Here is a 12,557-nt window from a genome sequence, read left to right on the forward strand (position 1 = left end):
GTGAGCTGTCACCAAATCAATATCCTTTCATTTAAAATTGACTACTTACAGCATGCCACTTAATGTTCAAGCTGCCAGGAGATACATCAGGGAGGAAAATAAAACCCCTCTCCAATAGTCATTTGCATTCTAGTGGGGAGCAACGATTAAGTGTGTGTAGCATGTTTGATGGTAACCAGTGCTGCTGGCAGGAGGGAGTATTGTAAAAAGGAGGGAAAGTGCAGCTAAAGCTGAGGATGACCTGCACTCTGGGCTTCTCACAACTCAAGCTGGGATAAACAGCCCAATCAGGCCATTCCTGGGGGCCCCAGAGCAGATGGTGGTCAGGAGCTGGTAAGTGTAGGTCATGGCTTGGAGATGGGATGCGGGTGAGCACCTGGTAGGATCTGAGTCCTGAGGATCTTACAGGCTTTGGGGAAGGCAGCTGATTAGGGGAGCTGAGAGGTCTAGTGCCCACCTTGGTTCTGACTGGGCAAGTGCAGATGCTATGATGTGAGAAGAGCCCAGAGAGGTAGCCAAGGCCACCTGGGGACAAGTTGTGTCTGTCATGCTGAGCTAGCAATTTTATCCAGAAGAAATTGGAGAGACAATTCTCTCCAAGAAATTGGAGAGACAATTATAAGATTTTAAGCCAAAAAATAATCACATTTACAGTGATATGGAAGCGATAATGATGGGGATGAGGCTGCAACAGGATCCAGCAGATATTTTAAGATAATAACAACTATCTCTGAAACAATTAAAGAAGCTTATCTTTGCCCCTAACTCTCTTAATTGCTTATTTGATGGGGCAAACGTTACTTAATTTGCTAAATAACAAATTTATTCTATTAAAAACAAATAAGATTGGTAAATATATATATATATATATATATATGCTGTGAAGCTACACATCAGCAAGTTGTGATATCAATCGTAGGATTTAGCTCATAGTATGTTTTCTATGCAACTAACAAGTCACACCACAAGTTCTTATTTTAGGTAGAAAAGAAGAAACATCTCCTTTGTGGCCTTAAGGAAGTTAATCGATTAAGAACAGAAAGTCATACAACAAAGATTTGGTATTTGAACCTTTGGACAAATGCTCTTTTGGCAAATGACCTTATTGAATTGTCTTGCCAAAAGATATACTTCATTAATTGTGCTAAGAAGAAACTATTATTCTTACCTGTACTGTCTTGAGAATATTAAAAAATATACGTATATGTGTATTTGTATTTTTTTTACTATGTTTTAGCTTAATAGTTCTCGTATGTCAAATAAGCTACTTCAATGTCCACAATGCAAAACAAAAGCAGATAGGGTCCTCCAAACCCAAACTGAACAGACTACAAGTATTATGTGACTATGAGATAAGGAGATTCCTAGCTCATAGTAGGCATTTAAAATACATTGTTATATTTACTTATGTTGATATATTTGTTACTGTTGATGTATTAAGCTTAATACTGGCATATGAATGTTCTAGAAATAAAAATAAAGATAAAAGAATTTCTATCCATTAGCCAAGTAACATTTATTTATATTAACCACTACATTTGTTTTCAAAATAGGCTAGAATGCAGTGGCATGGTCAAAGCTCACTGCAACTTCAAACCCCTTGGCCCAAGTGATGTTCTGCCTCAAAACCCTGAGTAGCTGGGACTATAGGCCACCACACCCAGACAGTTTTTCTAATTTTGTCAGATGTGGTCTTGCTTTTGCTCAGGCTGGTCTTGAACTCCTTGCCTTAAGCAATCCTCTAGCCTTGACTTTCCAAAAGGCTTAGAATACAGGGTGTGAGCCATTGTACTTGGCCCATTACATTTATTATACCTCTATGTTACCAAAATACACTTCTAATCTTTATTAATAGTAGTAGTAATTCCCAAATTATTTTATTACAATAATATTTATATTTCAATTCCTTCCCTAAAACCAGAAAACTCATAACTTTAAGATCTGCTTTGTGTTAAAATTACTATCAGTAAATAAAGAGATCTCTCAAGTCTCTCCTTTAATTACAAAATGGTTTTGAATATATTGGACTTGATTGTACATATTTCTTTATTTTTCCACCTGAATAGTCTAAGTAATATTTGGTTTTGGAATTTTTTGCCTTTATTACTATATTTATTCACCTAGGATAAAGAGATTTTTTTTTTATTTTTTATTTTTTTTTCTAGATAAAGAGATTTTTATATTTTCTGTTATATATTTAACAATTGCATGTTAAGTGATAGTGTTATCTTAAGATTTTACACTGTTATGTTCAAGATTATTTATATAGTTTGTGGTATTCTAGTAAAAACAAAGAAGAGATTTACTCTGCCGAGGCTCAAATTAATCCTAACATCTAATTTGTCATATGCTTTACTATTGCCTAGAAGTGGCTAGAAAATATGCAGTGATGTTGAGCACTTGATTTAATCCCTTAGAGAATGAAAGCTCTATAGCAATGTTTTTTTTTTTTTTTTTTTTTAAATCTGGATTATTAATACTCTAGCTGTAGTACTTGGGATCTGGTTTTACTAATGACTAATGCTAAAGGTCCTGGGTATTTATTTAGGTTTATGTCTATAAAGGACATGTTAGTTATCTATGTATTAGAAAACACAGATAAGCAATAAGAAGACCATTCATAATCCATTTCTTGATAAGCATCTGTTGATAAAGATTGAATGTATATACATACACATATATGTGTGTGTGTTTCTATATGTACAAATACACATATATACATAATCACCCACAAACATGTTTTATAATGGGTGACTCAAGACCTGGGGCGAATGGCTATGCTTTCTGTGTTAATTCCTTTCTAAACATTTATGAACTAATCAATATATCAACTCTTAAAATTCCTGAAAATCAAACTCTTAAAATGAAAGTCATTTATTGAGAGGCAAGGGACAGATTCCTCTGGTTGGTGTTCCCTCTCTTTGGCCTCATGAAATTCTGCTTTAGGTATAAAACTTCAATTCAGACAACCTATTGAATTGTTCTGTGCTACTAATCATTAACTCTGTTTTCTTAAATGTAAAGCCAAGATAGTAAGCGTATCTATCTTACTAGATATCATGAGACTCAAAAAGCATAATTCATGTAAATCATTTAAAGTAGTGTTGGGTATGTTATAAATGCTCAGTAAATTTCTGTCATTGCTGTTATTTATTAAATAGATTATTTTCCAATGTTTTAGTTTGTATACATAATATAGAGTCATATCCAATGTAGCTTCCCCTGCTAAGATGTTATACATTCTGAAAGAGTTAAATATAAGAATATCATTGCAATTTCCTTTCATGTGCCAGATAGGGACCATTTAACATGGTAGGCTCTTTTAATGTGTGGTGGTTTAACATTTTTTTGTCCCTTACTTAGATATATTCAAGTGACTGAGAGTAATTTGACCAACTTTCAATTATCTACCTGCAAACTGTATGTGATCCACATTGCCAAATATAGTGGCCACTAAATATCCAGGGCTATTTAAACTAAATTCATTAGAAGTTAAATAAAACTTAATTTCACTTCTTTGATTCCCAGCCATGTTTCATGGTCAATGGCGATATATGGTTAATGCTATTGTATTAAATAGTGTATATATGGCATTTTTGTATTGTTTCAGGTTAATTTGAGTGTACAAAGAATTAGGTTACCATGTTTGCATTTTTTTAGGTAGAGTCCCTCTTATAATTGTGTCCCCTCCAAGAGGTGTGCCATATACTGTGACACTGTGCTCCTCCCTCTTCCCTTCTCCTACTTCCTCACCCCCAGATACCCCCACCCCCGACATTGATTGATTTGAGCTTTTCTCTTACGTGGGTGTGGATTCCATTGTCTACTGGCTTCCATATACAGAATATTTTTATCATTGCAGAAAGTTTTATTGGATAGCACTAGTGTAGACTACTTTTGAAAAGAGCCCAAAGTTTGGAATTAGATGACCCTTTTTCAACTCTTTGTTCCCCTGACTGCTCTCTGAATAAAATTGTAATAGTCTTATTACTAATAAACTAACATCCTTTGCAATGTTTATTTTTCAGTTTATTTTGTAATTTTTGTACATTGTAATATACATATAAATATATATAATGAACACCTAGGTGTACATTGTAGAAACATATATGAATACATAATTTTGTAAAGTATATTTTTAAAGTAGTACTTACACCTGGGCAAATCAGACAACCTACGAATTAGGTGTCAGTGAACCACATGGTCTTTAGAGCCAAATATTGGCCACTTGAGGAAAAAGCAACACCCTTTGTTTTGCCTAGTTTCATGTTCCATTTTCATTTCTAAAGAGAGAATTTCTGGTGACTGGTTGGTTAAAATTGGCCTTTGTAAAGGAAAATAGAATTTTGGGCCTCTACACCAGAGGCTATGGCTGCTAACCAGTAATGTTTACATTTGGAGGAGCTATCGTCACAAAACAAGATTTGCAACTTTTTCTTTGCTGTGTGGCCTCCTGAGCTTCTGAATAATCATTAGTGCAACTATTTAAAAGGAAAAGGACTTTTCTTCAGGGCAATGAACTGTAGCAGAGAGAAATATATAGTGGAAAAGAACTCCAGCCAGATTTAGGAAGAAAAAAGTCTAAGGAATGGAACATGGTATAAAAATAACCTCCATGAAGACAGATTGAGGTCCAGGGCCTGTTTTCAGAAAACTAAATGAAAATGTGAAGAAATATTTCACTACATAAGAGAACGTGGACTAATCTCAGGAAGAGGATGTCAGCAGGAACCAGCCAATGGACATGTTCCTCAATTAAACACCTCAAAACTTAATAAAGTTAGTGAATGATAAATAAACTGTGGTACATTCAGACAGTAGAAATTTTTTCAGTGCTAGAAAGAAGTGAGTGATCAAGCCGTGTGAAAACAGAAGAACCTTAAATGCATATTAGAGGGTGAAAAAAAAGTCTGAAAAGGTTACTTACTGAGTGATTACAGCTGTATGACCTTCTGAAAAAGGCAAAACTACAGAGAGAATAAAAAGACCAGGGACTGCAAGAGAATGAGGAGACTGAATAGACAGAACAAAGAATTTTTAGAGCAGTACATTATACTGCTCTGTACAGTGTGGTCATGGTGGGTACATGTCATTAGCCACTTGTCGAAACTCATATAGACTGCTTAACACAAGAGTAAACCTTAATGTAGGCTCTGGAGTTTGGGTGATAATGACATCAAATGTCCAAAACATGTCCGTGTAGGTTCAGCAATTGTAACAAATGTAGCGCTCCAAGAGGGGACATTGGTGGGAAGACTGTGTATGGAAGTGATATCTGTACATAGAGGTAGAATTAAAGTAAAACATGGAGATATATGTGTGTTTGAAGCAAGTAAGACTTTGGTAAATACAATGAATGAAGGCTATCAAGAGATGTTTTTCAAATATTTGTACTTTCTTCTCAATTTTCTGTGAGACTAAACCTCTTTAAAAAAGTAAAATCTTAAAAAAATTAAGTTCAGTTCTACATTTTTTATTAAATAATTATGTAAAAAAGAACTTTGACATTTTATCTTTCTCTTTGATGCCTTTACAAAGCATTTCAGAAAGTATATATTTTACCTCTCCAATTTTGCTGCAATTGGAGTTGAACGAGTTGATTGATTAGTCCTTCGATATACAGAATGGATATATACCATATTTCTATTTTAAAAGCTTTAAGTACTTTTAAATGTAAAACTCTGACACAACGAAGTGCATGATACATCTGTCAGTCATCAAAATGTCACAAACTGAAAATGGAAAATATTAACTCATTTTTTTTTCAAAAAAAAGAATTTTAGTACAGTAATATACTTCTTGAACAACTATGGCAAACCGTAAATGTATGCGCAAACACGCTCATGCTAAATTTATACATTGTATACCGAAAGGCAAACAGAAAATTATGTGGTCCTCATATCCTCTCGCTGTTTGTAATCAGTATAATGAAAACTGATAATTAAATACAACGGGTTTAGTTTCATAAGTACAAACAAATTATCATACCGTGTTCTAAATAAATGAAAATGTATAATATGTTTGCCTTTCTTTCAAATAAATGTCGCAGCATGTTCTTTTCTTTCTTTTATGGTTTGTTCTGAGCAAGAGGGACTTTACCTAACAATTGCAATCAGTGTAACTGGCTTATTGTACCCTCAATGAATCCCCAACAATAAAAAAAAAAAAAAAAAATGTTCAATTAGGCTGATTAGATTGTTTCAGAACCACAGAGGGAAGGTTGGGAAGAGGGGATTAGCTCATCAGGCAGGATGAGTTAGGTCAGAGCTTATCCGACCATGGTCATGTGAAGGGTCAGTGCCAATTTTTTTTTTTTTTCCATAAGTTGGAATTCCTTATTCGTGCAGCTGGCTAAGCTTTAGTTGGCAGTTGCAATTATCAAGGCACTTTTTTTAACCTAAGGATTGTCTTCAATGCTCTACCTACTTTGGTTTACAAAAATAACTATTAGTTTGTATTATATATTGATACTTCTGTTAAAACAGAAAATCTATTTCTAATGTATGTCTCTGTAGCTAACTTTATATATAGCAATAGAATTAATGCAAAACATGAAAACATATTTGAAGTAAAACAGTGAAAAGAAAAATGAAAGAAGGATAGAAAAGGTTTTTTTCAAATGGTGGCTTTTGACCTATTGGTGACTCGTAAACTCAATTTTGAACAGCTTCGACAACATTTTAAGCACCAAATAGAATAGAATGGGAGTAGTTTCATATAGAAAAGAGGATATGTGGACAGTTGTGAAATACATTAATCAGGGCTCTGTGTGTGTGTGTGTGTGTGTGTACGTGTCTGTGGGATTAAGAAGTAAATTATTTTTCTACCTTTTTTATTATTGACCTTGAAAAAAATAATCTGTAAACTATCAGTATAAAATAGAATATGAAATGGTCTTGCTGGTTATGAAATTATGGAGAATTAATCTCTATACTACTTTTTATCATCTTCAAAATGGAGATAATACACTGTATCACCTGGGGTTAATGTAGGGACCAAGTAGGACATGCGTTAAAGCCCCTACCATGGTTTTGGTCACATATTAGACAATCAATATACAGTTCCCTTTAAAAATGGTAACATTTCCAAAGAAAAAGCAAGCTGGTGACATTTCACAATACATTCAGTTCTATACCTAGGAATCTTGAGATATCTGTATGAGAGAACAGGTATTTATTTGATCAAAGGTATTGTATAAATCAAAGGAAATAGACTAAAGCAAGAGATGTAGGTAAACATGTGCTAAAGAATTATATTAAAACCACACTAGTCATGTTTTCTTACCTCTCTAAGGTAAGATAATGTCCATCTGAAATAGGCAAGTCTTAATACCTTTTAGCTATATTGTCCTCAGTAGGAGGAATGTCCATCTTCTTTATCCAGAATTTTGTTTATATTCTTTTTATTTATACTCATGGGCAAATTCCTTAAGGGCCTAAAAGGATGTCTTATTCATTGCCTTGGCCAATCTTTGACATGAAAACATGTTTTTATGAATTAATTATTATTTATTACTAAAATAGAAATCATACTGGACTAGACTCACATTTCTTCTTCAGTTTTTCCTGCACGGTCATGTGTTTAGTATTTTTCCCCACTGACTCACAGCTGCCACTGCAGCAGGGAAAGGTGGACGAGGAGAGCAGGTTCCTCCCGCATTCAGAGTAGTGGATTATCTCTCCTCGGTAGGGGGATTCTTCCTGGTCCCAGCACCCTCTGACAGCAGACAGCACTGCCCAGGGCCCTGCATCACGAGAAACTCTCCATCATTTACAGCTGTCGTAGAATATGTCTAGCTTTGCTGTACTGAAGTTGTTTTTGGAGAATATTATTTATGCTATGCTTAAGAAAACCGAAAAACACCTTGCTGTGTTTTCTGTGTAGTCTATTTGTGATCTATTTTCTTCATTTGCTTTCTGTTTGAGAACACTTTGAATATTTTAAAAATTATAATTTTTTTCTTCCAGGTCTGAGAATGAATAAAGGTGCCGTTACCCCGCCCCGTACCTCTCCCGCAAATACGCGTTCCCCAGAAGTGATCCACCTGAAGGACATTGTCTGTTACCTGTCTCTCCTTGAAAGAGGACGGCCTGAGGACAAGCTTGAGTGTACGTGATCCCTAATTATTTTACTTGATCATAGTCTGGGGTAGGAGAAGGGACTGGGTATCAATGAACTTAAAATTGCATCTACTACAGTTGTATAATTTTTGGATAAACAAAGAGACTCTAGTTAGCAATAAAAAAATTCCTCCTACTGAGGACAATACAGCTAAAAGATATTAAGATTTGCCTATTTCAGATTCTTATTTATCAATTTCCATTAACCATTATTAATATTTCTTGAATATGTCATTGTGACTTTTAAAAATTGTTTCTCCATTCTTTTGAATTGACAAGTTACGGAAAAGTATCCTTTGAATTGTTTTGAGAAAATATTTATTTCTAGTGTATGAAGAAGCTTTCTCATAAGTGAGCAAGAAGGTTCCCCATAAACGCAACCTGCACCCTCTTTCTCTGGAAATCTTCACAAACTTCAGGCCTCACATTCCTTTTGGCAGGGATATATGATTTTTTAAACGCCAAACCACATTTGAATTGGGATATTATAAACCATTAAATAATAAGTTTGTTTCTTCTAGGCTGTGGCTGATAGAGAGAATTTTTATCTAGTTCAAAGTAAATAACTATTTGGTAAAATATAGTGACTGAGCTCTCTCTGGTGGCAAACCATACTCATTGCAATGCAAGAAAATATTATTTTAAGCATTTATTCTAAAGCTAAACATTGGATAATCTATCTGCAAAGCCATTTCTACATTTAGTGTTGACAGCTTATTCAATAATATGATGAACTTGACTATACTAAATATTAGTAAAATGCATTAAAATATCTTACTATTAGAATGATAATGGGATAATGTCCCAGCTTAAATATTTCTAAAGCAAATGTAAAATGTCATAGTGGCTCAGAATTATTATTAGGAAGCACTTTTAGTTAAATGCAATAATAACTTATTAATAAAATTTCTTTTGTCAGTAAGGATTTACATTAATGTCATTATTAAAGAATCACATCTGCTTAGGTTATAAATAAATCTTATGAACATCATTCTTCAAATATTTATTATTCATAAATATTGAATATTTGCATTCAAGATTTATTTTGTATTCCTATGGATCTACAGAAATCTCTCTCATTCTAAAGTAAATATTAATGTTCAGTGAATCTCTATTGAAGTGACAGCCAGAGAGAAAGTTTGGTCAGGTGTTACCAGACCATGATTGGGATGATTATAAAAGTATAAAACCAAAGAGTCATTTTTTTACAGGGTGAGAATGAAAAAAGGTACCATCAATCCTCTCAAAATGATCTTTGGTGTTGCAGTTTAATTATTTGGTGGAATTATTTTAAGGTGGAATTCCAAAGAAGTATGCTTTTCAGTTTTCAGGGTGAGTTCTTGAACCCACGTAGCTTTTGTCCACAATTGCAGGCAGTCTTAAATCAAATACAATTCCAAGCCACTGGATGAGTCAAGTCAAACTGACTTGCTGTTTACTTTTCTTCAGTGCTATCAGGCCCTTCCTGTTGTTTTGTGAGTGTCCCTGCTCTTTTTCACGGGAAAGCTATTGCTCACACAAGATTCAGGTGCATTTTCCTTTTTGCTTAACCATTTTCTCAGACACTTCTATGCAGACTTATTATGAACTGATGTTCCACTATTATTTTTATCAGATTCTTCAAAATAAATGATACTCTGTGTCTCTCTCTACTACCTTCTAATTCAGTGATCCTCACCCTGGCTATATATCAATCAGAAGTTTCTTTCTGTTTTCTTTTTGAAAGCCAAAGCCTGGCCCTTTCCCACATCAATTAAATCAAAATTCACCTCACCCCCTTCCTTAGCAATTTACCATGTATTTTTACCCTTCCACAATTGCACACTTAAAAATGTCTAACATTTGGGCGGTGCCTGTGGCTTAGTCGGTAGGGCGCCGGCCCCATATACCGAGGGTGACGGGTTCAAACCCGGCCCCGGCCAAACTGCAACCAAAAAATAGCCGGGCGTTGTGGTGGGCGCCTGTAGTCCCAGCTACTCAGGAGGCTGAGGCAAGAGAATCGCTTAAGCCCAGGAGTTGGAGGTTGCTGTGAGCTGTGTGAGGCCACGACACTCTACCGAGGGCCATAAAGTGAGACCCTGTCTCTACAAAAAAAAAAAACAAAAAAAAAAATGTCTAACATTTATTCATTCTTTCACAGTTACAGTAGTTTTTTTTTTAGAACTTTCAGTAATATTTTTAAAAAACATTTAGTAGTGGTTAGTTGACTATATGCTTACTTCCAAAAGTGTTGTAACTTATTAAACACAGTAGAGAAAGAAAAGAAGAAAAAAAACAGTGACAACACAGAAATAGATGTGATCAAATGCCTAAAATTAATTTTTGAAGGTGAATATTGAATTTGGATTACTGAATCCAGGTAGCTAAGCAGATGGGGATGCAGACATATTGGTCTAGGTCAGAGATTTTCAAGCTTCATCACACATCAGAATTGCCAACAGGGATCATTAATGAACACATACCTTGTGGGGTCCCATATCCAGAATATCTAGTTCAGCAGGTCTGAGGAAGGACTTAACATGTGCCTCTCCAGGTGATGCTAATTCTGTTGGTCCAGAGACCACATTTTGAGGAGTGCTGGCTTACGCGATTCCTTCTGGCCAGTCAAAAATACATTGACACTGTCAATATGTGTTTGATTTTTTTACTAATTAGATAAAATAATTACATCATCATCACTAGTTATAAAAGTAACAGTTTCCTCCCAAATAATATTTTATAAATCTATTTCCCACTACCCAGAACTTTCTATCTCCTCAGCCGTCTTTACTGTGAGGCATTTACACAGTGTTCACTGTAGAGCTGACCCTACCAAAAAGACAATAACAAACAGAAGTTCCCCAACTTTCCACCGATTACAGTAAGTCCTCATTTAATGTTGTCAATAGGTTCTTGGAAACTGCCATGTGAAGTGAAACGGTGTAAAACACGTTTTTTTTTTTTTTTCTTCTTTTCTCCTCAGTGTTACAACAAAATAACACTTGAGGGAAAAGGACATTATGTGAGGATCTGCTATCTATTGTTTTACTTAAAGTCGCCATTTCCAGAAACCTCTCGCCAATGCTGAGTGAGGACTTACTCTAGAAACCATTTCTTCAAACTTGATTTCCTTAACTCAATTCCAGTTCCTCTCTGAGGACTTAAATTGCCTTGAGGCTGTATATCAAGGAGAAGTTTCCTTCCCCTGCTGGCATATGCCCTGGGAAGTGTGCTTTTGCATTTGTGTGCACACACATTTTAGGATTTGGGGGGGATTTTATGTTTTTTTCCTCCTTGTCGTTAATCCCCAACTATCCAAGCCAATGAATGAGAATGTGGTATCACAGCTGAATTGCCCTCTGAGGCTTAAGCCTACCACAATACTCCACGGACATTCATTCTCTCTTTTAATCTCCTTCATTCCTCAAATTCTGTGACTTCTCCTCCATTTTATTTCAGCTCTTCTTGTTGTAAAACTCCAAGCATTTTACCTTTCAGGAATTGCTTTGATTCTATAACTTTAAACTCTAGAATTCCACGTTGACCACATCCTTTATTCACTTAACTTATTACTCTCTTACTGTTAATTTAAATATACCACACATAGTACTTAAGAATATTAACTCCTGATTTATACTGACTGAATGCAGGTTGACACCTAACTGTCTGAGTGATCTGGGTACATTAAAAAAAAAAAGCCACTTCAGGACTCAGTTTCCTTAACTGTAAAATTGGGGTTATAAAATAGTGTCTATCTCATCGGGTAGCTATGAGGATTAGATAAACTAATATCTGCTCACATAAATTCCTTGACATTTATTAGTTCATGTAAATTTTTTTTTTTTTTTTTTTGAGACAGCCTCACTCACTCTGTCACTCAGGGTAGTGTACCATGGCATCATAGGTCACAGCAACCTCAAACTCTTGAGCTTGAGCAATCCTCTTACCTCAACTTCACAAGCAGCTGGGACTACAGGCATGTCTTGTGTTTGCTCAGGCTGATCTTGAACTCCGGATTTCAAGTAATTCACCCACTTTGGCCTCCCTTTCAGGTTATGAGCTACCACATCTGGCCTTGTGTAATTTTTTTAAGTGCAAAAATAAAGATAACTCAAAAATTCTTGATCCTTGCTCACTTCACTGCCTCTTGAATTTGCTTGCTAACTTTTGGCCACCCATACCTTCACATTTAAACTGATCCTATAATCCTTGGTGTATGATGTCAATTTGTTTTTCTACACTTAGTTTCAGGCATCTAGTTTATTTTCTCATATACTTAGTTGCAGGCAGTAAATGAAATAAAAATATACTTCTATGGATTATAGATCTACTCAAAACGTGTGGCCAGTGTTTCTCTTCACTTCTGTTGTCTAGATAAGAGTTATTCCAGAAACTTTATTTTTTTCAAACACTCACCTGTTTAATTTTCATCTGTCTCATATAGTGTTTTTGTAACTT

General features: G+C 35.0%; 1 protein-coding gene across 5 annotated transcripts in view; it reads left to right on the forward strand.

Annotated features, from left to right (window-relative positions):
- The window catches only part of DGKB (diacylglycerol kinase beta), a 727,110-nt gene that overhangs the window by 205,151 nt on the left and 509,402 nt on the right, over nucleotides 1–12,557 (forward strand). For all 5 annotated transcript variants that reach the window (XR_008372899.1, XM_053553744.1, XM_053553743.1 and 2 more), the window contains one exon: nucleotides 7,968–8,108. Coding sequence is in view for 4 of the 5 variants with exons in the window: in XM_053553744.1 (XP_053409719.1) it covers nucleotides 7,968–8,108 (141 nt within the window). In the remaining variant the exon portion in view is untranslated. The remainder of the gene's footprint in view (nucleotides 1–7,967; nucleotides 8,109–12,557) is intronic.

The sequence above is a fragment of the Nycticebus coucang genome, chromosome 11, assembly GCF_027406575.1.
Source record: "Nycticebus coucang isolate mNycCou1 chromosome 11, mNycCou1.pri, whole genome shotgun sequence".
In the NCBI taxonomy this organism is placed as follows: Eukaryota; Metazoa; Chordata; class Mammalia; order Primates; family Lorisidae; genus Nycticebus; species Nycticebus coucang.